At 38.4% G+C, this 26,771-nt stretch overlaps 1 protein-coding gene across 1 annotated transcript; it reads right to left on the minus strand.

Annotated features, from left to right (window-relative positions):
* Positions 1-29: 29 nt before the first annotated feature.
* On the minus strand, positions 30-26,564 carry LOC145769977 (RNA cytosine-C(5)-methyltransferase NSUN2-like). Its single transcript, XM_082581546.1, has 18 exons — positions 26,322-26,564; positions 17,078-17,131; positions 13,055-13,149; positions 12,819-12,923; positions 11,266-11,371; positions 9,463-9,534; positions 9,036-9,120; positions 8,557-8,693; positions 7,872-8,005; positions 6,810-6,973; positions 5,795-5,957; positions 5,497-5,628; positions 4,299-4,397; positions 3,637-3,769; positions 2,852-2,935; positions 2,137-2,275; positions 1,628-1,667; positions 30-818 (listed from the first exon to the last, which is right to left on the minus strand). Exons 1-18 carry the CDS (start codon positions 26,370-26,372, stop codon positions 488-490), a joined length of 2,124 nt encoding a protein of 707 aa, XP_082437672.1. The 5' UTR covers positions 26,373-26,564; the 3' UTR covers positions 30-487.
* Between the last annotated feature and the right edge of the window lie 207 nt (positions 26,565-26,771).

Here is a 26,771-nt window from a genome sequence, read left to right on the forward strand (position 1 = left end):
ACGTCAAATCTACAAGCTCAGATTGTGGTTTAACAAGTGAGACATTTTATTGCAAGACAATAATGCATCAAAATCTACTTGCCAAATCGACTAAAATTTTAAGTGAAAATGACTTTCTTCGTTGTTGAGACGTATAACCAATACTGTTATTACAGTGTTATACGTAACAAAAATGCCATTGCTAGTTTTAATTATACGCCAAAGGAAACACATTGTCGTCTTTCTATGTCATTCACTGCAGATTCAATTATTATTGGTAAAGGTAAGTTCACAAACTTCATCTTTAGGTCTTGTTGCTCGATTGAAACTTGTTTCTATTCCTCTATCAATCGTATTTTTAATTTTCAAATACCAATGCTATTCAGAATCAACAAACCAATACACGACCACCACTTTCGAAAACATTTAAAACGGCACTGCGCTTCACAACAGAAACACAGACCTGTGAAAATGCGCCAATAACAATTTTAATGTTGATCTTGCTTATTCAGCCGACAGCCATATCAACAACATTGCAGCCATCAGTTAGTTTTTCTTCTTTAGCAACACTATTTTTTGTTTCCGAATGACCATTTTCCGTTTCATGCAATTCCGCAACAGTGTCCTCTTTCGTATCGTTTTTAGAATTTTCCTCACTTTTCTTTGATCCATCTTCGGCTCTGGAACGGCGACTGTTCTTATTCGGCAAAAGGTACTCGGGAACAGGTTCGCCAATCATATTGAGAAAATGCATCCTTTCATTCTTGCACATGTAAAGCCGAGTGGACGTGTGGCCCCTCCAGCCACACATCAGTAAGTCGCATGAAACCTCCGCATTCCTGAGCATCAACAAATTCAATTAAGGAAATCACTCAACCAAACCTTGTCACGTAACAATCGTGAACTTTGAGAACACAAGACAATGTCGCTTGCTGCTGTTGGTTTTGTTTGTTTGTTTAGCGATTTGGGCTCCTTCCCAGGCTAACCTGGAATTGTCAATTTACTGCCGTTTTTTTTTTTAAATTCCTACTTGTCCGAACGCAATTCACTCAGCCCGTAAGGCAACGGGCTTGACACCGAGAGCAAAAAGCTCAGCGGTTGCGAACGACGTCGGGGAAGCACCTAAGCCCACTCCTATGCTGACTGCTAAGCAGGAATGAAAGTTTAGTACAATTTTTAGAAGGTCTTTGCTATGACCCAATAGGGTATCGAACCCACAGCTACCGCTACCGGTACCAGCTACCGAACCAGCTACCGCTACCAGCTACCGAACCCATAGCTAAGTTTGCAGAGACGAGCATTCAAACCACTAGGCCATTGTGCCGGCTGCTCACTGCTGTCTTCTCGCAGTTGCTTCTGGTTGGCCTAAGTTCGATTCCCGGTGGGTCATGACAATATTTTAAAATCGATACTGACTTTTTTTGTGAGTAAAGTGAGGAGCACAAGTGAAGGGAGTAAAGAGGAAACATCGTTGATATAGCCGCAGCAAGATACAGGAAAAAGAGTACACAAAATTTTAAATGCTAGATTCTAGAACAATGACAAGTGTGTCATTATTGTATTAATCAGCCTTTCCAAGCAAAACTATTGATTATGCAACAGGTAGTCATTGTTAACACAAAAAGTTAATATTTCATTCCGGACTTACTCATTTTCTGGTTCGTATTTGTAGACAATGCTTCCAGAATCTGCAAAGAAATGCGAAATTAAAAAAAATCAATAAATCTATTTTAATTATTAGCACTTCTAGCAGACGAAACTAGGGTTGTTTTTCTGCTAATGATTGAAAAAAGTAACCTCTTTACCCAAATTGGATGAGTTATTTACTCGACAACACTGCTTTATATTTCTGGGAATATCAAGCAGAGGTGCAGCTGGCAGCCAAAGCAGAGTTACCAAAAACAGCCAAAACAGAGTTACCACACTCCAAAGGTCTGCTGTATTATTGCGAAACACCGCTATTAAACCAAAATGAACATCACATAACAAGCCTAGAGTCACCAATTCCAATTGAAAAAAAAAATATGGTGTGACTAATGTATGACAGTGCAAAAACTTAATATTTTACAATTGTATTAAAACGCAAAACTGAAAATCCAGCTGAGTTTAAACTGTTGTAATAAAATCTTAACACGTCTAATGCAGACAAGTTGGCACCTTTGTGTGTCAGTTGGCTTCTCAATTCTTCAGACAAACTTTCGTATCGCGGTTGTTCTTCAGACAGCAGCTTGACAACGTCATCAATTTTGACATCGACCACTTGCTTGGTCATGAATGGCTTCAAACACTCGACTCCCTGGAGAAAACAATTAATTCAATCAGTGAGATTTTCAACAAACAAGAAGAAGTTATGAGCCTCTTTAGCAAAAATAAAATGCCCCATGACAACCGTTAGGACGTGGGTTCGACATCTATCGAAGGCACCTCACGCCGTGCTTTGGAAAGACACAAAATGCACACTTGAAAGAGGACATCAAGTTAGGCACCCTCACATTTTTGTTCACTAAATCATCAACTGCCAAGCATACGCAGAGGTACAAACAAAATGATTTTACGACAAGTGGCAGTCCATAACATCAGAAAATGTATTGTATAGGGTAGTAAGGATATAATCAAAAATACTGAACACCAATTATACCACGGGCTAAAACAAGCAACGGGCTACCAATCGTTACAATGGTAATTGCAATGGATACGCGAAAGGGAGTCATGGCAAGGTTATGGTCCCAACATCCCACAAGTAAGATTCCTCACAAACGGTAGAACCTTCCAGAATTATAGAAATGCGTTTCTCAGCAAACAAAACCTATAGTCAAAAAGGCACGGTGCTGCAATGTTTTGTTAATTTTATTATAACCTATATAAAGCTTACATCTTGTACGATCCTGTACAAACACTTGAGATCATGGTGAGAGTTGTCCGATCGGCTGAAGGCACGAACACCGGTGTTGATGACCTGAAGCAGAGTGAGATTGAAATGAAAGGATGGTGGTTTGAAGATTGATACAAACAACATTTGACGACATTTGTGCAAACGACATGAACAGTTTATTGAACATTGTGTTTCGTGAAAATTGAATGAGGCTATTCACCATGCATTTTGTTCAACATGATACGCTCTAGAGTACACTTTATTCCAGGGCTGTGGAATCGGTGGGATTTTAGAGTGTCCGGAGTCGGAGTCGTTGAAAAAACACCGACTCCGACTTAATACAAACAATAAACAATAAAAATTTTGTTTGTATTTTTTTCAAAATATTGTTTCTTGTTTTCTGTATAGCACTCAAAAACTTCACCTGAAAATAGAAGTGTTTGTTCTTATCAGCTTTTTTTTTTAAATTTGCCATTTTAATTTCAATCACAACTTTGGTGAAATTAAATGAATAAAAAATAATATTTTTTAAATAAATTTGGTAACCCTTAAAAATCTGGCAACATTGAAGCCGAAGTCGTCTAGTTATAAATCGAGGAGTCATATAGTTTTCGCCCGACATTTCCTTTCGTAAACCATCCTTTCATGAACAAATTGCTGCACTGAAATTAAATTTGTATACTGAAATTTGTATGCTGATGCGAGCTGTGCAGGTTAACACAATACTCGTTAAATAAAATCTCAAAACGATGTAGGCAAGGCTGCACATGATCGGAAATACTTACTTTCAAATAATCAATGTTGTTATCAAGAACTTGCTTGACGATTTTCGAAACGAAATAGAGATGTCTCTTCTTGCCAAGCTTCGTTCTGCTCATAACCTGGTCAGATGGAAAGGAATCCAGTCCGTAGAACGATCTGAAGATTAATGAATAAAAGTATAGAGAAACAGCAGATCGATGTAATAATAACATTGAAAAGTATTCAAAACGGCTGCATACTTACGGCATTAACGCTTACTGGATTACGTAAAGATATCAGCATAACACTGAGAAACTTTGCTGAGTTACTGATGAAAAATTTATTGTGCCCAGATATTGTACATCAGATTTTCTGTGAAAAGATGATCGAAGAATTTTTAAACAAAAGGGCAATTCTATTAAAAGTTTATTTTGCTGGTGAGAATGCATTGAGAATGGAACACAGCCATGATCCAAACGACAGTGTATTAAAAAAACATGGCCAGTAAATCTGGCAACACTGAAGTCGGAGTAGGCTAGTTATAAACGTGGTAGTCGGAGTCGTAAGTTCTTCGCCCGACTCCACAGCCCTGAGTAGAGCAAAATCGCCGATTTGATGACAAATGTTGCAATGTTGAACAACAAACATTTCCACAGCGTCTGCTATACCAATTCTTTCACTACGATAACAAACTAATATTGCTCACTTGATCGTTGTGGTCATTTCCTCATCACTGGCACCTAAGAAAATAAAAGGATCTTCCTTGAATCCAGGGACCCACCTTGGTTTCTTTCGCGGAGGAGGCCTGTAACAACATCCGATGGCTTAAGTCAAGTGAGATTGCAACAAATCAAAAGACAAAAAACAAGGCAGACAAAGTCGTACTGAAGGAAGACGATGCAATCGACAGAACGAGATGGAGAATAGAAGTGAAGACAGTCGGTGCAAGGAAAGAATCGGCCACCACTCACTACTGAGGACAAAACCGAAATTCGGATGACGATAAAGTGGTGTTTGGAGACCAAAATATCGTGATTTAGATATCCTCTAGTTAAAGACAAATCTCAAAGCATAAAAAGACCAAACTGAGCATTATTAGGCAACCTATCAGAGCGCTACTGGATAAAATAATGAAATATACTACGGGATTGTCTGAAACCAAACATTGAAAACTAGCCGAGAAAGTCAGTTTTCGACCGATACATTTTGTATAAAAGCAGCGCGTTCAACAACGCACAGTGTAAACACGTTTAATCCAGGGAGTCGAACCGTTTGATTTTTCCGGTTCGGGTCCGGTTCTGGTTCAAAGATTGTTTCAAAATTTGGTTCAGTTCCGGTTCAGGTTCGAAGAAACTTAAAACCGGTTTTATAAGTTCCGGTTCGGGTCCGATAAAATTAGGCCTAGGCCTACTATTGCCCAACTACTAACTAGCCCAATTGGGCGTGAAAACCACAAGGTTGGCAACACTGATCTCAACACTGCTTTGCTCAATTAACTTGCCTTTGTTGTTTGTTGCACAAGTTACAATCAAACTATATTGTCTATGATGTCACAGAACAGAAGTTGTTTACCTCAAAAAATTCCTCTCCAAAGCATCGATGATAGTGGATCGTGTGTTACGGAATAGACTATAATTCATCCGTACAATGTGGCCTCCAAGATAACAACATGCTACGTACAACTTCACTTACCACAATGCGAACAATGACGTAATGCTGGAGTGAACCGCTTTTTTCAACCGGTTCGGGTTCGGTTAGGGTTTAAGCTAACTCAAATTTTCGGTTCAGTTCCGGTTAAGGTTCAGACAAAATCGCACCAAAACCGGTTTACAAAAATCCGGTTCGGGTTCGGTTCGACTCCCTGGTTTAATCTTGAATTTCATTTGAAATCAATGAAAGCTTACTTTGCTTCCTCGTTAGATTCTTTGGATTCCTCTCTGACATTATCCGTCTTCTGCCATGGAAGATTGGCGGTTTTACGTAAAACGGACACAAAGAAACCCCCAGTGTCCTGGTGGTGGGGCAATAACCGCATGCTGGGGGAGGAACAAAAGTAAGAAAATCACCACAGGTCTACTGAAAGCTTACAGTGCAGCAGCAGAAACACCTTGATATCTGATGAAAAATGAGTCCTCAGGAAAAAGTGATTTCATTGAAACAGTAATCGTTGTCTCTCTCATAGAACTAGCACAAAAGTTTTACCAGCGGTCTAGATTCATCGTGACAACTAAGTCCTCATCTTCTGGAGGAAACATGGTCTTCGCGATGTGTTTCACACCCTCAGGAAGATCGGAGTGCTTTTCAAACCAGGTTTGAGCTTTGTCCATAACCCGCCACTTACTCACGCCTGGACTCCACTTCAATCCTGTAAAATGGTGGAACCCAGATAGCAAAATCTGCCATTTTTGCATTAATGTAAAAATGACGGATTTTGCTGTCGGAAAAGTAGGCATTTTGCATCGTTTCGATGTCCAGCGACGCTGAAACGATGTAAAAATTGCAACTTTGGTTGATAGCGTTGCGCATTAAATAGTTATATTTCATTCAATATTGAGATCACAGCAACAGACGACTGACACAATTTTCTTTCCACCAAAATCGTGGGAAACTCGGGTTATTTCCTTAGTGAAGGCTCATCAATAGCATGGCAGGACGTAAAGTATAAAACTCTGTTTCGGCAAAAGTTGTTTAGAAAAAAGTTTTTTTTTTCAAAATGATTGCAAACAAAACGACTGAAATCACTAATGAGAACATATTGTAAATTGTAAACACAAATTGCTCACATAAGCTGGCAACATTACACGACAACATGCTACTATTGTCGTATCCAGGCTTATACCCGGTGGTTAAAGATTTAGATTAAGTGAACGGGAAGGAAAATAAGCCAATCTTCCTGGGGGTCTGCTACTATTCGGTGAGTCCGATTCGGTTAGTTTCTAACCTCTAACCCCTAACCGTAAAACGGCAATGATAATTAGGCTACGGTACCCAATAATTTTAAAAAAAATTTGAAAAAATCCCCAGTTAAGGGATCGGACTCACCGAAACGGGCCATTCCGCTTCCTGGCAACCTTCAGGCATGGCTTTAAGCGTTTTGCCGAAGACAGTCGCATGCCCTTGAGCGGTATCGAACCGGTGCCCTTTTGAATGCCGAACCAGGGCTCTCACCACTCGACTGCGCTAGTATTGTTGCTAACTTGCAGCATAGTTAACTGACCTGGAAGCTCAACTTGTACAAGTTCCACAGCACCACGACACTTGCTTATAGCCGCCGCCACCACAGCCTCGTCTTCGATTGGATTCAACGAACAAGTGGAATACACCAGCTGCCCTTCAGTGGCTAAAAGTTCCAAACCCCGCATCAATATGCGAAGTTGAATTCTGAAAGACAGCAATAAATAACCTTAGATCAACGAGCGTCATATTTTCAGGCCTAAGTAAAAGCGATAAAGAAAGCAACTTGGCACGGTGCGTGAAGTCATCAAAAGTTTGGATCGTCACCACAACATGTTTGTGGTGTATAGAAATAAATCAAGAGTTTGACTGTTATTATTCTGAACTGCCAATAATCGTTGATAGGTTTTGTTTTCCAATTTCCCACTTTGATCTGTATCAACAGGCCTCTAAGCTCCCTGCGGCCATTGCTGCCAAGATTCGTCAAATGGCCTCCGAAACTACTGCGCCGGTAGGCCATGTTTGGTCGCCGGCTTCCATAAGTCAACATTTCTCTACCCCGTAGATATTTGAATCTTTTTTCTCTGCACTCGCATTTGCAAACTTCTTTCACAAATAAGGCAAAGTCTCTCACACACACCGACGAGAAATTTTGCTAATAAAAGTTTCGCAAAAAGTCTGAGAGTGGACCTATAAAAAGTCGAAGACTAGCTCTACCCTTGGGAAGCAGTGGAGTTGAATACAACTGCAAATATGTTTCAGGGCCTTGTTGGCTTTGTTCTTCTCTGAGTGAACACAAACACACGATATCAATTAACGAATTTTTAAAAACACAAATTTTAATGGACTTTTTAATTTTGGCTGCCGGGCGCGAGAATTTGGCCCCGGGGAGAAGATCTGGTAGGCCATGCTTACTCGCCGGAAAAAATACAGCTTAGAGGCCTGTATCAATGTGAAAATGCAGATGAAGACAAGATCTGCTTAACAAGTAAATCCACTGATAACACGTTCTACTCATGGGATGGTGGCAACTACCCGTGAGTACCCAACGTTGGAAGGCAGATGTAAAAAAATCGATGTAAAAAACGAAAAGCGAACTCAGCACCCGTGCAAGTAGATGGAGTTAGCTATGCTCCATTTGGTCCAAACATCTGAATTCTTTCTCATCGTTCCATCACCGGAGCAAGGCACGTCACACAAGACTCGGTCATATCGCAAAGGGATTTCCCCTTCTTTGTCCTGCGCACATTGTTAGGCGTGAATTGAAATAAGAATGTCAAAAAACATACACTTTTAGCTTTGGAAAGTGAAGCATACATTTTTGTAAACGTTTTCTTTGCGAAATTATACTTTACACGAGTAAAACTTTCCAGACACACACACGTAAAACATTTTGTTAAACTAAATTGAATCGCAATGCAAAAGGCATCAATACACGCACCATTATATTATATAGGAACAGAGGCGAAAAATTGCCCTCTCCCCCCAGAAATATTTTTAATAATCCTTTCAATTTCGGTTACACAGTCATTTGACAAGTTTTTACTCTAGATTAAGGCTGAAAGTACTCTCAGAATGGGCAACTCAAAGATGTTTTCATAAGTTTTTGGGGGAGGAGACTCCAAAAACTTGAGATCCCCGCTGAGTACTTTCGCCAACTCGTTGTTAGGCTCACTGATATGTGCCATAATACTTCTTTTCTCCCAACCGATATTTTTGGCTGGCTACGCCCCTGCATAGGTAACATCTTGGCAGAGAAAAAGAATGAGAAATCCATCAATAAAACTCACATCTTTCAAATATATTTCTGGGAAGGTAGATGCATCATGATTGACAATAATGGTCGAGGGGCTGTTCAGCCTGTTCATTTGGTGCACGAGCATATAGCACCGTTTGTTATCCTTGTCGTTTGCAATGCACAGACCGTCTGCAAAAAATGCCACCATTCAAACTCAATCAATTTTTTACTTTTTAATAAAAGTATGCAAACAAAACATTTTTGATGTTCTGGTTCTGACTACCAGCCATTACTTTTTTCAGAATATCACGTTTTTTAGCTTTCGTGCGACAAGATAGAAACTGTGTAAAATATGAAGGTGAATCTTAAAAAACCACTAATGAACATTGCTACAACATAGCCAAAATTTACAAACAAAATGGTGAAAATTACAAACAAGATGGAGGATTCAAAATTGACAGCCACTGCATGGCAAATAATCGAAGTCACAGTATCATATAAAAGTAACGGTGGTTGTTCTACTGTGCTCACCAGGTACAGGCTTTGCGTCGTCTTGATGAAGCAATTCAATGATTTGGGCAGTTTTCGAACCAGGGGCAGCGCACATGTCAAGAACCTACAAGCACATACAAAATATGAGTTTCTAGTGTCTTCCCTCAGCCCACTTCCCTGCAATTTAACTTTAAGACACTTTATCAGCAAATCAGCCTTTTCTACAATGTGAAAAAAACTGATTAACAAGCTAGATATGTACATAATTCACACATTGTCTTCAGTGATCACGGCAGAATATTTCTGTGCTACTGTTGTCAGCTTTATATTATCAAGTTTAACTACAATTCTTAAAAGAAACGCCAAAAGGTCTACGTAAGAATATGAAAAAGCATTTCTTTTGATGCAGGTTACCATTCCAAGCTATAACAAACAAACGGAAAATTGAAATAAATATTAGGTAAACCTTATGGTGTGGTTGTACATCTAATAGCAAGGGAGGTATCATGCTCACTGCTTCTTGCCGAGTGATGTGGCCCTGTAAACATCCACAAGTTAAAAAATGCAAAAACTAATATTGCGCGCAAAACACATATCTTACTACCATTGCTGATGACTGATGAAACATATAAATTGCATTTTTTTTGGTTTAGCTTGTTATGTGTAACTAGGGATGGGCAATTCAGAATACCGAATCCAGAAGGATTCGGATCCTAAACTATCCAAATCCAAAACGGCAATAAAACCGGGTAATAAGATTCGGTTTTAAAGATATACATAAGTTTTGTGCAAGCTGTCAGCTGGAGACAGTGAACTGAAAAAAGTGTGGTTTACGCACGCAAACGTTTAAAAACATTGTGCACGCGTTGTGCGCGCACGGCGCATGCAACTTTACGTCACTCGCTCGCATGAGCAATCAAAGAAACTAAGCGTGCAATTTTCTTCACGCTTTGTACACATGCACAATCGTGCAATGCTTTTTTTCAATCCACGTGCGTATGCGACTCTGCGATAGTTTGACTGGATGCACCCTGCTAAAGGAGTTGGCTCTGAAACACCTCAGCATACCTGCCACATCAGCATCTTCCGAGCGATTCTTTTCGACCGCGGCTTGACGGAAACTAAGCTGCGCTCCCGTTCAGCGTTGCCAGATGGGGAAATAGAATATCAAATTAAAAAATTCTGGTGAAATTTAGAGGTCTTTATTGCCAAGCTTTTTGACATTGGAACCAGATAACTTTTTGGTGAAATCTGGTGAAATTTTCCCTACTCAATTTTTTTCAAGAAAGTTTTTTCAATTTTTTTAAACTTTTTAGCAATAGGCTATAATCCCTGCTCGTATAGAAAACGTTTTGCAAGAGGTTTGCATATGGATGATGGCGGTGTTTTATGTCTTAAAAACTATTTGTATTTAAGCGAAATTGCTTTATTTAGGGTCAGGGCCGTAGCCAGACCGCAGAGCAAGGGGGGGCAATTTTTTTTTAGGGGGGGCCGAAAAATTTTTTCGGGCAAAATCATTATAATTGTAGCTGTTGCTCGAGAATGTTGGGATTTTGCCAGGGGGGCGAATTTTTTTCAGGGGCGGGGGGCGATGCCCCCTGGCCCCCGGCTGGTTACGGGCCTGTTTAGGGTGTTTTAAATATCTGGTGAAATTTTAGTTACTTTTTGTTGCCAAGCGGCTTCCATCATCTGGCAAAACTGCTCCCATTTGGCTGGAAGTCATTTAGAATGCCTTAATGTGTTGCATTGCAACAAACATTTACTTTGGTTGTGTAGCTTTTGTGTCTGAAATTTTTTACTTTTTGTGTTGCTGGAGCCCGGAAGTTAATAGGATTTGGTATTCTGGATTCGATTCTGGATTCGGTTTAGTATTCCGGAATAATTCTGGAATAGTGAGTTATTCTGAATTGCCCATCCCTATTTGTAACCATGATAACGAAAACGACACATGATAAGTAAATAGCAGAGGTCTAGAAGTGACAAAATATGATTGAGATCGAAATTGGATGATGGCTTGAAAATTTTGGCAAAACAAAAGTACAGCGTTTCAAAACCTGTATCATTAATTTATAGTTAATTTGTGAAAATATGTTTCACAATTTTTGCAATTTACCAGCGTGTTTGGTTAAAACAACTGAAGATAAATACTCGGGTTGGTTCTTGGTTGTCTCTGCACAAGCCGTGCTAATCAACTTTTAGATGTTATGCAACATAAGAAATTATTTAGGGTTGTTAATGTTCATAAAGCATGATATTGATAGCGGCTCACACTCTCAGTTTCGGCAATTAAAAACGCATGAAACTTCTGCAATTGCGGTGCTTTTCTGATCTGGGTTCTGTTTAAGTTTGTCTGCCATGCCAATTCGTCAGGATACCTGCATGCAAAATAATTCATAGTCTCATAAGGGGAAGCCACAGAAGCTTTTGAGTTTTGGTTGTAATTCATACAATGAACGATTTAAATATCAGAAATACACAATGAAGGAATACAAAAGGAATACACAATGAACAGAATGAGACGGAGAAAAATGGTGAAGATATTGCTGCCAGGAAAGCATTGTCCACCCCCACCAGTGGAGGTACACCTAATTTGGAATATGATAATATTATTATATATAATTATACGGTATGATATTCTTTGGTACGAATGCCAACACTGACAAGTCGATTAGACTTTAAACGAACAATTTAGTTGTTTTTGGACAAAAATGGTAAGTTTTATCAGCTGCATCACTGATTGAAGTAAAAAGATGTGTTTTTATATAGAACTGTATCTGTTGAAGATATGCATTGCTCTCAGTGCTATACAAAGCAGACAGTGTCAGTGCTGCCTTATAGTGGCACAGCAGTCAGGTTCATTGTTACTTTGAATCCATTCCATTGCTGAGTGCAAAGCAGAAATATGAAAGCAAGATCCGTACTCACTACAGATTATCATTTAAACACTTACCACGTTACCAGTCAGCAAATCAATCACTTTTTGCATTTGATTCAACGTCTGCATTCGTGGAAAAAAAAAACAATGTAAAAGGTGATTGATTTTCTGGCTGGGTGCTGATACAATACAAACAAATCATTTATTCAAGTTAATTGCAAGCTGATTGGAAGAGTGCAAGATTCAATAGCAAGAATAAGAGCTGGTTGGAAAAACATCAAGGAAGTGTCGGGGATTATGTGTGGAAAAGTGCTTTCCCAGAAAATGAAAGGCATTATTTATAAAACATGCGTGAGAAGTGCAATGTGCTACAGAGCTGAAAGATGGGCTATGAGGATTGAAGATTTAAACAAGATAGGAACAACAGATGCGTGAGAAGTGCAATGTGCTACAGAGCTGAAGGATGAGCCATGAGGATTGAAGATTTAAACAGGATAGGAACAACAGAAATGAAAATGCTTTTGAATGATGTGTACAAAAACCTTGAAGGATAGAATTAGAAATAAAAGTATTCGAAAGATGACAGAAGTAGAAAGCATCAGAAAGTTTCTTAGAACTAGAAGCCACCATTTGCGATGGTATGGGCAATGGGCAGCATGTGGAACACATGTCTGATTAAAAAGTGCCAGTGATGGCAAAGAAGATTTCTGTCCAGGGAAAGAAAGCAGGAAGATCAAAAAAAGATGGCTAAAGTCGGTGAGAGATGACATCAGTGCAAGGAACCTAAGCAGAATCAACCCTACCAACAGTGAAGCATGGCAAAAGGGTTGCAAAACTGGTGGATCCCTGTTAGCGGAAACAAACGCTAGGTCTCAACAACTGAAAGGACAAACGGATGTTGAATAGCAAACTAATTATGGTTTAAGGCATATGTAATACAAAAATACCAAGGCAATGAGGCTGGAGTTTTGATGGGCTCGTCATCTATTTTCAGGTCCACCATTTCCCCAAAATGATGCTTCTTCATGTTTTTAAGAAGTTGTTTTGAATGTCTAAATATAAAAAGAAAAAATAGCAAGAAATCAAATTAACAGCACATAAATTACACAAAAATTTCCTTAAAAATTCAATTAAATATTTCATAACTATGAAAACTGTCACAAAATAACCACCAATGTCATACTTTTTATAACCAGTAATACGAAATACTGCCGGCAATGGGAGTTTCATTGCATCAAGAAATGCATCATATTCAGAAATATCAAAGCATTCCTGTTCCTGAAAGTAAAAATATATATATATATTGTAGAACGTAGTCTGCTGTACTGGATAGCAACAATGCTTCAAAACATTGATGTGTTGATGTTTCTTTTCAAATGTAGGAAAGAAAATTTGTTAAGCTAGGAATTTAACATAAATACCAAGTAATTTAAAGATGGAAGTGACTATTTTTACACACTTGTTGCCATGGTTACAATCAGGTGTTGCCAGAGTTAGGATTAAAGTTAGGAAGAGTTAAGGTAAGGGTTAAAGTTAGGAATAAGGTTAGGGCTTTGATCTTTGCACAGGACTAAAAATTTCCAAAATACAAGTTTTTGTTTTCAACAGCTTTAAACTTTTCTCAAACTAGGGCAGAATTCCCCGGCACACGACAACTGGGCGAGACAAAGTGGGCGATACCCACTTGGGCGACGAGTCAAGTGGGCGACGAGCCAAGTGGGCGACGGACCAAGTGGGCGACGAGCCAAGTGGGCGACGGCCAAAGTGGGCGACGGAATCGAAAGTTTAGCCGTTCAGAAAAAATATGACTTTTAATTTTTACTTTAAAATACAATGGTTGATTTGTGGAAGGGAAGCAATGAGAGTTCTCACGCTGAGTTTCACGAAGCATTAGAAGCAACATTTTCATTATTTTTTGTGTAATAGCGCTTTGCATTGTGACATCATCTTGTCACATTATTTTGCAATTTGCGGCGTCAGGGTTACGCCGCAAAATTTACATTAATCTTGACACATTAATGTGTCAAGATGATGTCACAATGCAAATTAACATCAAACAGCAAGCGCTATTAGTATTACTAGGCTACAAAAAATAATGAAAATGTTGCTTCTAATGCTTCGTGAAACTCAGCGTGAGAACTCTCATTGCATCCCTTCCACAAATCAACCATTGTAAATTAAAGTAAAAATTAAAAATCATATTTTATACTGACAAGCTTTGATTAACGGTTAGGGAACGTTCATAACTGACTTCAACCACTCTTTAGCCATTCGTTTGTCTCTTTTCTGAGAGGTTTCTCTTAAGCTTCACGATAAACCCTGACGCCGCAAATTGCAAAATAATGTGTCAAGATGATGTCACAATGCAAATTAACAATTAACATCAAACAGCAAGCGCTATTAGTATTACTAGGCTACAAAAAATAATGAAAATGTTGCTTCTAATGCTTCGTGAAACTCAGCGTGAGAACTCTCATTGCATCCTTTCCACAAATCAATCATTGTATTTTATAGTAAAAATTAAAAGTCATATTTTTTCCGAACGGCTAAACTTTCGCTTCCGTCGTCCACTTTGGTCGTCGCCCACTTGGCTCGTCGCCCACTTGGTCCGTCGCCCACTTGGCTCGTCGCCCACTTGACTCGTCCAGTTGTCGTGTACGGGAATTCCCTATCTGGCAACACTATTGGGGCTATATTTATGCTATATAGCAGAGTTGCCAGATTGGGCTACTTTTAATTTGCTTCGCGACTTGAATTTGAAGGTTTGCGATTTTTTGACATTTGCGACTTTTTGAGCTACTTTTTACTTCCCTTAAGTTATAATGCCGAACAAAAATAAAAGTGGAATTACAGAATAATCGACTGACATCACGTATCTCACTTTCGAGCATTTTTTCTCTTTTTGGTAAGAATGGCGTGATGATACTGTTCCAAGCATAGGGCCTAGGGGTGACTTGCTGAGTTACGGTACCCAGTTGGCCAAGTACTGTAGCCTCTATCCGCTCTATGCATTTGTTAGAAGACAGAGGTTTTTGTAAGTACAGTAGAACTCGGTTAATCCGGATTCGATTTCGGCGATTCCATCCGGATTAGGCAAAGATCCGGATTAACCGATGACGGTTCTATCAAGCCTGACGTTACCTAGATAGAAGGGTATCGGTAAAAATCACTGAAATTGAACGCATTAGTGTGGTCATCTGCCAAATTCCGAGACGCGCAATCACCATATTAGCAATAGAATTCTTTTGAAATGCAGTATGCATGTAAAACGAATGTATTTGTAGACTCTGCGTCTAACGCAAGAACACACTGGCAAAAGTTATATCTTCAGACATGCGTGTCGGAATAATCTGTAGTCACTCAAAACTTTTGAAAACAGTTACAGAAGACGAGTTTCTTTGGAAAACTTACAAAGTCTTCTATTGGAAAAACATCACCGACATACCGCCGAAAATTCCACCGACATCTTTTCAAGTTACAGTATGAGTTTGAGCATTTGCGCACGAATTTTGCGTTAGGAGGGATTACTGTTCATGAAAAGCAGAAATCCGCAATAATTTATTGCGTCACATTAACGGAACAATAGATAAGAACTTTCTCGCAATAAGCCACGTTACGTTTTAGCATAAAATGGCAAAACTGTCGGGAAAATCCGGATAAAGCGATAGAGAAAGCGCAACTTTTGTCCGGAATAGGCGAAGATCCGGATAATCCGAAGCCGTTTCTCAAGAAAAAGATTACAAATCATTTGTACTTCCAGTTTCATCCGGATTAGGCGAAGATCCGGATTAACCGAGTTCTACTGTAGTTGCTATTGTTAAAGTGTGAATTTTGTTACTGTATACTTGTATAGAGTTATTTTTTAGGCTATATTTACACTACATAGTGTAAAAATAGCCTCAATAGCGTTGCCTGATAAGGAATAGGCTACTGCCCTAATTTGAGAAAAGTTAATTTATGTTTAAGAGTTGGGTTTTTGCTACATAACTTAAATTTACTCCCACCATTCAAAGTTTGAATTAGTAGGCTAAACCTTTAGACAACATACAGTTAGGCCTAATTAGACAAAGACTAGAGGTGGAGTGAGTTTAAGTTATGTAGCAAATTTTATTAGCCTAATAGAGGCTAGCTGTGACAGTCTTAAAATATTTTAAGTCAGCAACGATCACAATGAAGCTAATGAAGTGAGGTTAAAACCAATTTTATGACCAGTTTTGCTCTGGTTAGCGCTACCTAGCACAAAACTCTCCTCGTTAGTCTTCATTGTGCTACCATCATTGCTCACTTGTAAGTCTTAAAATAGGTTGAAACAGTAGGCAATATTTTTGTGTTGACAAAACAGTCACTGAAAAAATAAACCATTGTATTTGATAGTTCTTGTGATCTTTCCGATTACTGACTGTATATAATATTTTTTTTGCTTCTAAGGTAATTTAAGGTTACAAAGTTTAAATGTACAGTAGGAACTGATATACTATATATGCAATATCTTACAATTGGGGCATGTTGGAAAATTATGCTAAATAAAAAATGTAGTTTTTGTTGAAAGAAAAACAAAGTGCATAAATTGGGCTACTTTCAAAGCCATTTTGCTACTTTTTGTGACAAAAATCTGGCAACTCTGCTATATAGTGCCTTTAACGATATTAAGACACACAGTGTTTTTTTTAAGGTGTTTTGGGGGACCGAAAAGGTACCCCAAATTTCTCCAGCAGTTTCCCAAAATTTGGACTTGCAACTACAGTAGAAAAGTAATGGTTGTTTCTCGCTATGTCTTGTCGATAATACGAATATAGCCTACGATCAATAGTTCACGTCCAGAAAAAAGAATAAGTGGAGGTACAGCTAACAGCTGAATCAAAGAGTTATTCACAAAAGAAGTGCATCTTCGATACTCGTCAATGTTTATTTCTGATTTATGGCGCATAATGATCAGTTTTTACGTGTGGAAACATAACAAGCAGAAACCAACAAGCACACTTTGTTTGATTGTGCAGCAAACTTGTTTGGCGGCCGTGTTGGGCAGGCTGTTTGGTCGCTGTCACAATCATTTAAGCTGTGCCTTGTCGAAAAATCCATTTTATGTTGCGTTGATTGTATGTAGTTATGGCTATTTTTTGGTATTTAAATGAAACACTTGCGGTCTTTTAAAACTACTTAGCGGTCACCCAAACCAAACCTTAAAAAAAACCCTGAAGACACACACCTTGTAATAATGCTGATAGCTCTCATTTTCCTTAACGATGTCTTTGTAATGACCCTGCACAACAAAAGTTAAAATAAATACTGGTAATACTACTAGATGAAGATATAACGCAATTGCATAATTATCTATGTTCAAGTTCTTTTATTTTGCATCATCAGCACACATGTGAAAAAAACATACAAGATTACAATGTGAACTAAATTGTTTGCTGATGATGATGGGAGAGGCTAAAGGACTGAACTGGTCATCAAGTCTGCCACACCCATGTGGTGTCATAGCCTATTTGACATAGAACAGTGTCAGAGTTGAGAATGTAACAACCAGTTTTTATCTGAGCTAACACAGAAATAGTCTATAAAATGATCATTGCTTTAAATAGGCTAATGAACTGCATCAAGCATTTTAAGCAAAGCACTTCAATAAAATTTATAATTTTACAATATATTATACGTTCCAAAACAACTTTTGGTGCTGGCTTAGCATCGACCGCCTTGGTCAGTGACGTCATGAAAATGTATGACGTCATGCAAAAAATGCAACTACTTTTAGGAAGGGTGCAAAAACGCGGAATAAAAGTAAAAGCGGAATGGCTATTGATTTTTAAATGTTTGTAGTGAATAGTGCCTCCAGCTTTCTCATTTCTGCTTGTAGTGCCTCCAGCTTTCTTATTTCTGCTTAGATCGTTGGAAAGCACTTCATCTACCCGAATGAATTAATTGCCAAGGCGATTCGATCATTGTTCATCATAAGCCGCCACCCGTTCGCTGTGATCGGTGAATAGTGCCTCCACCAAATATGCTGTAGCTTTCTCATTTCTGCTCGGATTTTAACAATTTTCCTATTGTTGGAAAGCATGATGCCTCATCTACCCGAATGGATTAATTGCCAGTCTAAAGTATGCATTATATTTATGTAGCGCTAACTTAAACTTTACTATTTTGTACCAATTCTCAGCAATTCATTTTTTACAATAAAAATACCAAACCAACACAAATTAAAAGAGTATATATGTCTTGGTTTATTCATATGTTAACTTTCACATTTATATCTAATCCACAAAACGAGCAATCGTTGTTCAAGTGTAACCGCTTGACAAAGGTTTTTACCAAAACAATGCAAACACAAAGCGATCAATTTCGAGTGTTCATTATAAGCCGCCCACAGTCTGATGTGATCGGTGAATAGTGCCTCCACCAAATATGCTGTAGCTTTCTCATTTCTGCTCGGATTTTAACAATTTTCCTATCGTTGGAAAGCATGATGCCTCATCTAGCCGAATGGATTAATTGCCAGTCTAAAGTAGGCATTACATTTATGTAGCGCTAACTTAAACTTTACTATTTTGTACCAATTCTTAGCAATTCAATTTTTAAAATAAAAATACCAAACCAACACAAATTAAAAGAGTATGTCTTGCTTTATTAACCTAACAACTTTCACGTTTATATGTTATCTACAAAATGAGAAATCGTTGTTCAAACGTAACCGGCAACCGCTCGACGAAGGTTTTTACCAAAACAATGCAAACACAAAGCGATCAATTTCGAGTGTTCATTATACGACTCCCACAGTTTGATGTGCTCAGTGAACACTGCCTCCACCAAATGTGCTGTAGCTTTCTCATTTCTGCGCGGATTTGAGAAATTTTACCATCGTTGGAAATCACGATACTGCATCTATCCGAATTAATTGGTTGCAAGTTTAAAGTATACATATGCATTATATTGATCTAGCGCTAACTTAAACTTTACTATTTTGTACCAATTCTCAGCAATTAAATTTTTAAAATAAAAATACTAAACCAACACAAATTAAAAGAGTATGTCTTGCTTTATTAACCTAACAACTTTCACGTTTATATCTAATCCACAAAACGAGCAATCGTTGTTCAAACGTAACCGCTCGACGAAGCTTTTTACCAAAACAATGCAAACACAAAGCGATCAATTTCGAGTGTTCATTATAAGCCGCCCACAGTTTGATGTGATCGGTGAATAGTGCCTCCACCAAATATGCTGTAGCTTTCTCATTTCTGCTTGGATTTTAACAATTTCTTATCGTTGGAAAGCATGATGCCTCATCTACCCGAATGCATTAATTACCAGTCTAAAGTAGGCATTACATTTATGTAGCACTAACTTAACCTTTATTATCTTGTACCAATCAATGTTAAACTGCTTCAAGAGGTAAAATTTGATACTGTTAAGACTACTGATTTCTGCATCATTAAAGGGTTTCTATTGTTTAATTTTGAAAACTGGTGCTGCTGCGTTTGGCTAAATGTGTACCCTACCATTTTTGCTTGACCAACTGAATCTTGACTTCAAAAACTGCGTAGGCCAAGCACATTGATCCAACATGTCTGGAATAATTAAAAATGTTCAAGCAAGATTCAATTAAAGGGAATTAGTAAACACTTTTTGCCTATTGTCTGCTTATGGATATCTTTGCTTAAGTCTGTTTGGAGTTCATGGTGTTGTCCAAATGTCATATCACTTTCAGAGTAATTGATGTTATAATAGTAAATTTTAAGGTAGCAAATAAATATACTGTATACCTTGGACATGCAACCAATTGATTCGGGTAGATGCAGTATCGTGCTTTCTAACGTCAGTAAAATTGTCAAAAAAGCTTCATTGAGCGGTTACGTTTGAATAACGATTGCTCGTTTTGTGGATTAGATATAAACGTGAAAGTAAACAGATAGACGAGTCAATATAAGGTTGAACCCCAAAAAAATTGATACAAAAGCTTTTTATAAGGATTCGTTTACCTATGGGCCTACTAAATAACATACTAAAAGTCTACCAAAATCGGACCTCCAGAAAAGGGTCATTTTCAAGATGGCCGCCGGGATGTTATATTGCCTATATCTCAATTGCTATTCAAGCTAGAAAGGCGGTTTAGGTGTCTATCCCTAGGTTTTTGGGGTTAATGAATCGAATTAAATAGGTTAAATTACGATAGGCTGATTATCTGCTGAGATACGTATGATTGTATATAATATACGACCTGGGGGAGCCCGGGGACATTTCGGACGCAGCGATAGGCGAACATCAGACAGAGCAGAGCACGATATTAGCAAATTCACTTGAGGCTTGAGATAAATCGCAAACAAAATCATCTTGACTTCCATTATGTAACACGAGCTTGAGAAAAGTGGTTTTCCAACATTTCAGTTTCTATACTTTTGGTAGCTTGATAAGCCGAATAGTGGTAAAATTTTCAGAGACAACTCCTCACTTTTTATCTGAATAAATTCCATATTATGTATTGGTGAAAAATGGTTTCCAGTACAATTTAAAATAAAACATTTTTTCGAAAACAAATACTCGAAAATCCGTCCGTAGTATCCCCAATCTCCCCTAATAAGATGTAATTTTCATAACAGCATATTACCTGCGGCATAACAGGTACTATCAATACAGGCATCTAAGAAAAACTGCAACCAACAGGAGGCTCATACTTGGGCTCCTACAATAGATGAATACAGGGGATTAATCTGTTTTAAAGAATGGCGTACCATTAAAGTCTGGACAGACACATTCAGAAAATCATCGGAATTACAACAGTAGGCTACAAAGGTACAGTAAATCGTAAACCAGGGTGATCAGCCCGTTTGTTGTCTTATTGCCTACGGCTGTCTCTATTCATCATCTTCCGACTCGTCTAGAAGAAACTTGTTATGTGGATTGTCACATTCTTGCAGTTGGCATGGTCCACATGCAGCGGTAGGCTACATGGTAGTCCGTATCCTCTACAGGAGCAGCGGAGTGTCTTACAGGCAGTGGAGCAGTTGCAATGAATGACCTTCAAGAGACTGTCTGGAGCAGCCTTCATTTTTGACATAAGTGGGATGAGCCGATTCTTTTGCAGATTCCACCCCCAATTCATGGGGTGGAATCTGCTTTTCCCATCCCATCCATCTTTTCACTCTCTGCTTTTCCCATCCAAACCATTATCTGGTACCGTAGTAAACTCGACGACAGTGAAATTGGGTAGCAGATTCAGTTGGTGGCAGACGCTCGGGCGTTACAAATGATGAAGCAGAGACAACTTTCTTGCTGAAGGAGTGAAGGTGTTGTATCGCATTGTAGCAAGGGAGTCTGTGCTCTGGCCATCAAAGAAGACAGCCATTACTTGGCACCCAAGGTCATCGATTATCTCTGTGATCTGGTTTGGGGCAGTGAATGCTTTAGTACAAGACCGAAAAACAGGATCTCCTTGCACAAGTTTCCGAAAAACAGTCTTCTTGCCAACACCGAATATCCGAGACGTAGTGTCGTCGTCGTCGTGTGAGCGTCTGGGGCCGAGGGTCTATCCTTTTACCATCCCAGATTCACGATGTTCCCGGACTACACTGGAAGGCTACTAGAGAGCAGCCAGTCTTTGGTTTCATCATTGGTCGCAACCAGTCATGGCATGGATGAATATCAACTCAGAACACATGTCATGTCCAAAGATTTTTTTCAAACGGTTGATGTTGTATACTTTGGTACTGCCATGAGCTTTGGACTTGTCTGACCTGAAATAAAGGCCCTTACTATCTTCTTGTGCATAGTAAACAATTAACACAAGGAGATCGGTATCTTCTCCAATCAGCGTTGTTGTCTGGAGAAGAGATGTCTCCAGTGCGGCCTTCACAATTTCTACATCAGCATCCCCAGGTGCATTTACCACGGTGCAATTTTGTTTCCGAAGTTTATGCTGATTTCACCATCCATATTGCCGGATGGTGAAATCAGCATATGACCGTGCTATTTCACCATAGCTTTGTCCACGCTGCCATGGTATGCGGTGAAGGAGTGAACCGCCATCAAGTACGTGGCACTCCGTTTTTTGCACAGAATGTAGGATTGCATTACTTGCTTGATCACAGATCGCGTGTGCTAACTGTGGCTTATCAGCTTTTCGGAATACATGTCTCGATTCAAAGAGAGCAGAAGGGAAAGGACTAAGCTCATAACAAATAACTTCCTCCAGTGATAGATGTCCAGCTTGGGAGACCACTATGAAGCGTTGAAAAAGAAGTGCAGTATCAATGGTTCGATCAGGAGCGACCTTGATAGCAGATTTTTTCCGAAGGGTCCTGGCTTTATCCTTTCTACTGAATGAGTATGCGAATACAGGTTGTCCTGTCATTTTTTGTAAGATTTTTTGTCCAACAGTCTCATATTCGTGCACGTTCACACTATCATCGGCTACAACACTAGTGACAACGTTCCTTAACGAAGCATCTTGCAAGAAAGGTGAACATACGACAAGTTTCGAACTGATCTTCTCCAGGTCAGCAGCGTCCCTTTTCATCCTTGCCTTTGTTGAATCCTTGTGCTGTTCAGATGTCGTAAATGACAAGTTTGTAAACTCTTGCATAGCGATGTTGTATTCTGATGTTATGGACCAGGACAATGGACATGGTCCAAAGGGCTCTCTGCTTTTCATCCATTCCATTTCCGTGCGTCATGACCCCCAGTGGTTTTCAACGACCTCATCAATGTCGTCTCAATGACGAGATCTGAGCTGAGGCCTGCCCAGAACTGGCTGCTGCGACGGATAACATGAAACAAGATCCAAACAAAAAGCCCCAGCTTTTAAAAACACCGAAAATACCGCTTGATTGTGTACAAAAAACGCCAAATTAGCCAAAGTCGGCGGGAAAATAGAACGCCTGGCAAAACTCTTGCAACTAGCATGTTGCTCCAGAATGGTCAAAATAAAACTATGCAGCAAATATCGCGTCGATGGCGCGAAAAAATGTTGCTTTTTTTATAACTAACTTTCTTAACACTATTAGCGTTTTAGCACTTAAAATATGAGGCATTCCATTATAATTCAACAAATCCAAATAACGACTAAGTCTTCAATTTTGATGACTAAAGCATATGTCATAATATGCGAAAAATGCATCTCGGCAAAAAAAAAATTGTGAAAATCGGACAAGCGGTTTTCGAGATATCGCGTGCTGAAGTTTTGTGGCTGTCACTAGGTGGCGCTGTTGATGTTCCCAATGTTTTTTGATTTTAGGGTTATATTTGAGGTAGAAAGTCGGTTGAAGTGTCTATTCCACCATTTTTTATGAGGCAGAATTCAAAAATGATGTCAATTTTAGTCTACAAGAATTAGCTAAGGAGTTGTGTGGCATTTAAAAAAATTTGGGGGACCAAATGCCAACCCCCAAATTGTCATGTGGGTAACAAGATATCCCAAAATTTTTTTTTGTTCTTTAAAGTGTCTTGCGTATACTTTATGATAATATACTGTTTATTTATGAGACTTTTGTCCTTTTTGCACAATGCAACCTTTTATCAAAGACTTGCATGAGAAGTTATATGATCTATTAATGATCTATTAAGGATGTTTCTCAGTCTGATCTATTAATGCAATATTTGAATAATGCATGCTTATGATGTCACAATAACAAATTACAGATTTTCCCAAAAAACTCTTTTCATAGTGAAAATTGCTCAGGAAAACCAGCCCTTGTTTCAAAATTGCAGTCAATTTTTGTTTTCCCGGGCAATTTTCACAATGAAAAAAAGTTTTTTGCGGAAATCTGTAATTTGTTATTGTGACGTCATAAGCAAGCATCATTCAAATATTGCATTAATAGATCTTTGATATAAGGTTGCATTGTGCAAAAAGGACAAAAGTCTCATAAAAAAATGTTATACTATCATGAAGTATATGCAAGAAACTTTCAAGAACAGAATTTTTTTCGGGATATCTCGTTACCCACATGACAATTTGAGGGTTGGCATGTGGTCTCCCAAATTTTTTTAAATGCCCCATAACTCCTTAGCTAATGCTTTTAGACTAAAATTGAGACCATTTTTGAATTCTGCATTATGAAAAATGGTGGAATAGACACTTCAACCAACTTTCTACCCCAAATATAACCCTAAAATCAAAAAAACATTGGCAACATCAACAGTGCCACCTAGTGACAGCAACAAAATTTCAAAACGCGATATCTCAAAAACCACTTGTCCGATTTTCAAAATTTTTTTTTTGCCCAAGTTCAAATTTTGAACACAACAAAATATATCAAAACCAACACCTTTTGAAACCTAGTGGTTACATTTCTTTCTAAAATTTGTTGAATGATAATGGAATGCCTCATATCCTAAAAATAGCAAAATGAAAGCCTATAAATTATGGTCCAAAAACCCCAGACTCAAAAATAAAACCACAGAAGTGCATTAAAAAAACAAGCTTTGGCAGTCCTGAGTGACTTTGCCTGAATAAATCTTTTAAACTTGAACAAAGATAACTTTGCTTGCATTGTGATGCGACTATGCACGCATTCATGTGATTATGATGTCACAAACACAAGAACAATAACAACTTGAATACCACCATCTACCCAATAGGCAAAATAATTTAGAAATACGCCGTACATTTTCTTGAAAATGACCCCTTTCTTGGAATCCGATTTTGGTAGACTTTTAGTATGTTATTTAGTATGCCCATTGGTAACAGAATCCGTTGAAAAACCTTTTGTATCAATTTTTTTGGGGTTAGGTGCCTTTTTTCCGTATATTGACTCGTCTAAGATGAATAAAACAAGACATTTGTGTTGGTTTGGTATTTTTATTGTAAAAAATGAATTGCTGAAAATTGGTACAAAATTGGTAGTTTATAAATTGGTAGTTTAATTTATTGGTAGAAAATTGGTAGTTTAAGTTAGCGCTACATAAATATAATGCCTACTTTAAATTGGCAATTAATCCATTTGGATAGATGAGGCATAATGCTTTCCAACGATAGGAAAATTGTTAAAATCCGAGCAGAAATGAGAAAGTTACAGCATATTTGGATTATTTGGTGGAGGCACTATTCACTGATCACAGCAAACGGGTGGCAGCTTATGATGAACATTGATGGAATCGCCTTGGCAATTAATTCATTCGGGTAGATGAAGCATCGTGCTTTCCAACGATCTAAGCAGAAATGAAAAAGCTGGAGGCACTATAAGCAGAAATGAGAAAGCTGGAGGCACTATTTACTACAAATATTTAAAAATCAATAGCCATTCCGTTTTTACTTCTATTCCGCGTTTTTGCACCCTTCCTAAAAGTAGTTGCGTTTTTTTGCATGATGTCACACATTTTTATGATGTCACTGACCAAGGCGGCCGATGCTAAACCAGCACCCAATTTTTATTGTACAATACAATTTAAAAAGCCAGAAAGACTATTTTTTGAACAATTGCTATTAAGATTGCTTTCAACCCTAAATTTAAGCAAGCTAGTCATCTTCAGATTAATGCAATTCAAGAGCTGTGATGTCACTGCAAAAAAAATAGTCAACCATGGCGCTTTGAGATGTAAACTAAGCTTGTTAGAAAAAAAATAAAGAAATGTTGATAATACAGTAGAACTCGGTTAATCCGGATTCGGTTAATCCGGATCTTCGCCTAATCCGGATGAAATTGGAAGTACAAATGATTTGTAATCTTTTTCTTAAGAAACAGCTTCATATTATCCGGATTATTTAATCCGGATCTTCGCCTATTCCGGACAAAAGTTGCGCTTTCTCTATCGCTTTATCCGGATTTTCCAGACAGTTTTGCCATTTTATGCTAAAACGTAACGTGGCTTATTGCGAGAAATTTCTTATCTATTGTTCCGTTAATGTGACGCAATAAATTATTGCGGATTTCTTCTTTTCATGAACAGTAATCCCTCCTAACGCAAAATTCGTGCGCAAATGCCCAAACTCGTACTGTAACTTGAAAAGATGTCGGTGGAATTTTCGGCGGTATGTCGATGATGTTTTTTCAATAGGACTTTGTTTGATTTTTTGTAAGTTTTCCAAAGAAACTCGTCTTCCGTAACTGTTTTCAAAAGTTTTGAGTGACTACAGATTATTCCGACACGCATGTCTGAAGATATAACTTTTGCCAGTGTGTTCTTGCGTTAGACGCAGAGTCTACAAATACAATCGTTTTACATGCATAGGCTACTGCATTTCAAAAGAATTCTATTGCTAATATGGTGATCGCGCGTCTCGGAATTTGGCAGATGACCACACTAATACGTTCAATTTCGGTGATTTTTACCGATACCCTTCTATCTAGGTAACGTCAGGCTTGATAAAAACCGTCATCGGTTAATCCGGATCTTTGCCTAATCCGGATGGAATCGCCGGTCAAATCGAATCCGGATTAACCGAGTTCTACTGTATGTAAAACACTTAGCTGGATCAACTTTTAAAATGATATTAATTGATCAACCATACAAACCCTTTCTTGTCTCTTTCCTTGCTTTTGAGGTTTTCTTCGCTTTCGAGGCATAACCAAAACTGAGTTTCAAACTGCCAGATACTGAGAACAGCAATTAATATACTAAAGAAGAAGGTTGAGCAAATATTCTATTAACAAATCAATTTTTGTATGGCCACAACAATTACCGTACTATTGCAAAAAATTACCAAATTTAGCGTCAACAACAAACATAAACACCCTTTGCATTTTGCAACCGCTGAGCACTCTGCTGGGATGGAGGGATAATCCAAGCTCCCACTAGGGTGAAGTGAAATTTTTTTTTTCTTTGCTGGAATTCACTGCAAAATTCATCTGCTTTTTTTTTAGCACGCTTGCGAATCTTTAAAACAGGAGTAGTGTTGCCAGTCAATAAAGTCTGGTCCAAATTGGGAAATTACAAGTTGGTTTTTGAAACTTTATACTCGGATT

Source organism: Aplidium turbinatum, chromosome 5 (genome assembly GCF_918807975.1).
Source record: "Aplidium turbinatum chromosome 5, kaAplTurb1.1, whole genome shotgun sequence".
Classification (NCBI taxonomy): Eukaryota; Metazoa; Chordata; class Ascidiacea; order Aplousobranchia; family Polyclinidae; genus Aplidium; species Aplidium turbinatum.

Bases quoted from the DNA above. Each gene is read 5' to 3' on its own strand.
- LOC145769977 (XM_082581546.1), bottom strand. From the start codon at position 26,372: ATGCCTCGAAAGCGAAGAAAACCTCAAAAGCAAGGAAAGAGACAAGAA. The intron at 17,132-26,321 runs GTTTGTATGGTT...TTTGTTGTGCAG, and splicing joins AAGGAAAGAGACAAGAAAGG to GGTCATTACAAAGACATCGT. The intron at 9,121-9,462 runs GTTTACCTAATA...ATGTGCTTGTAG, and splicing joins ATGTACAACCACACCATAAG to GTTCTTGACATGTGCGCTGC.